General features: G+C 47.3%; 1 protein-coding gene across 1 annotated transcript in view; it reads left to right on the top strand.

Annotated features, from left to right (window-relative positions):
* The window catches only part of GOLGB1 (golgin B1), a 36,287-nt gene that overhangs the window by 12,950 nt on the left and 22,692 nt on the right, over positions 1–645 (top strand). Inside the window, exon 11 of the mRNA XM_010134763.1 lies at positions 603–643. Within this exon, the coding sequence (XP_010133065.1) occupies positions 603–643 (41 nt within the window). The remainder of the gene's footprint in view (positions 1–602; positions 644–645) is intronic.

Here is a 645-nt window from a genome sequence, read left to right as displayed (position 1 = left end):
CGTCCAGCCCCCCCAGCAGCAGCTTCTCCAGGAGGCTCTCACAGGAGGCAGTGCTGAGAGCCGTGCTGAAGGCCGTGGCGGTACCTGCTGCTCTCCCCTCACCCCCCCGGCCAGTTGTTTTACCATATACAGCGACATACCTGTGATAAATGGTGTTTATATGCCAGTTTACAGAACTGTCAGTGCAAAATAGCAGCTGAGATCTTGGACTAGTCTTGACTTGCACCATGGCCCTGAAGTGGTTTATTCTTCCTAATTTTAACATTTTCTCGTTGCTTTTTTATCCAAATGAAATTTGAAATATTTTGCTACGGTAGTTCTATCTTTCCCCCTTTACAAAAATGTTTCTTAAAACTTGAAGCCGTGCCAGCTGTCCTTTAATTTTAGTCTGTATAACAACGGTTGTTCGTTCCTGGAGGGTTAAATAACAGCACGTTGTTGTGGTGGTTCGCCTCTGAAAACCCACACAGCTCGTTATCCAGCGACAGTTCTCTCTCTCCCCTGCGTACGTGTTACTAGCCGCCATGTGCCCTGTTCTCTAAAGCTCCTCTCTAAGAGGAGTTTCAGTTTTCAAAGGCACTGTTTGTGTTTGAATGTTTCAGAAACGCCACACGCACAACTCATTCTGCGGGAGCCTCAGCAGGA

The sequence above is a fragment of the Buceros rhinoceros genome, unplaced genomic scaffold, assembly GCF_000710305.1.
Source record: "Buceros rhinoceros silvestris isolate BGI_N320 unplaced genomic scaffold, ASM71030v1 scaffold23084, whole genome shotgun sequence".
NCBI lineage: Eukaryota > Metazoa > Chordata > Aves > Bucerotiformes > Bucerotidae > Buceros > Buceros rhinoceros.
Note: the sequence above shows the minus strand (reverse complement) of the source record. Positions and strands in the feature narration are given on the sequence as shown.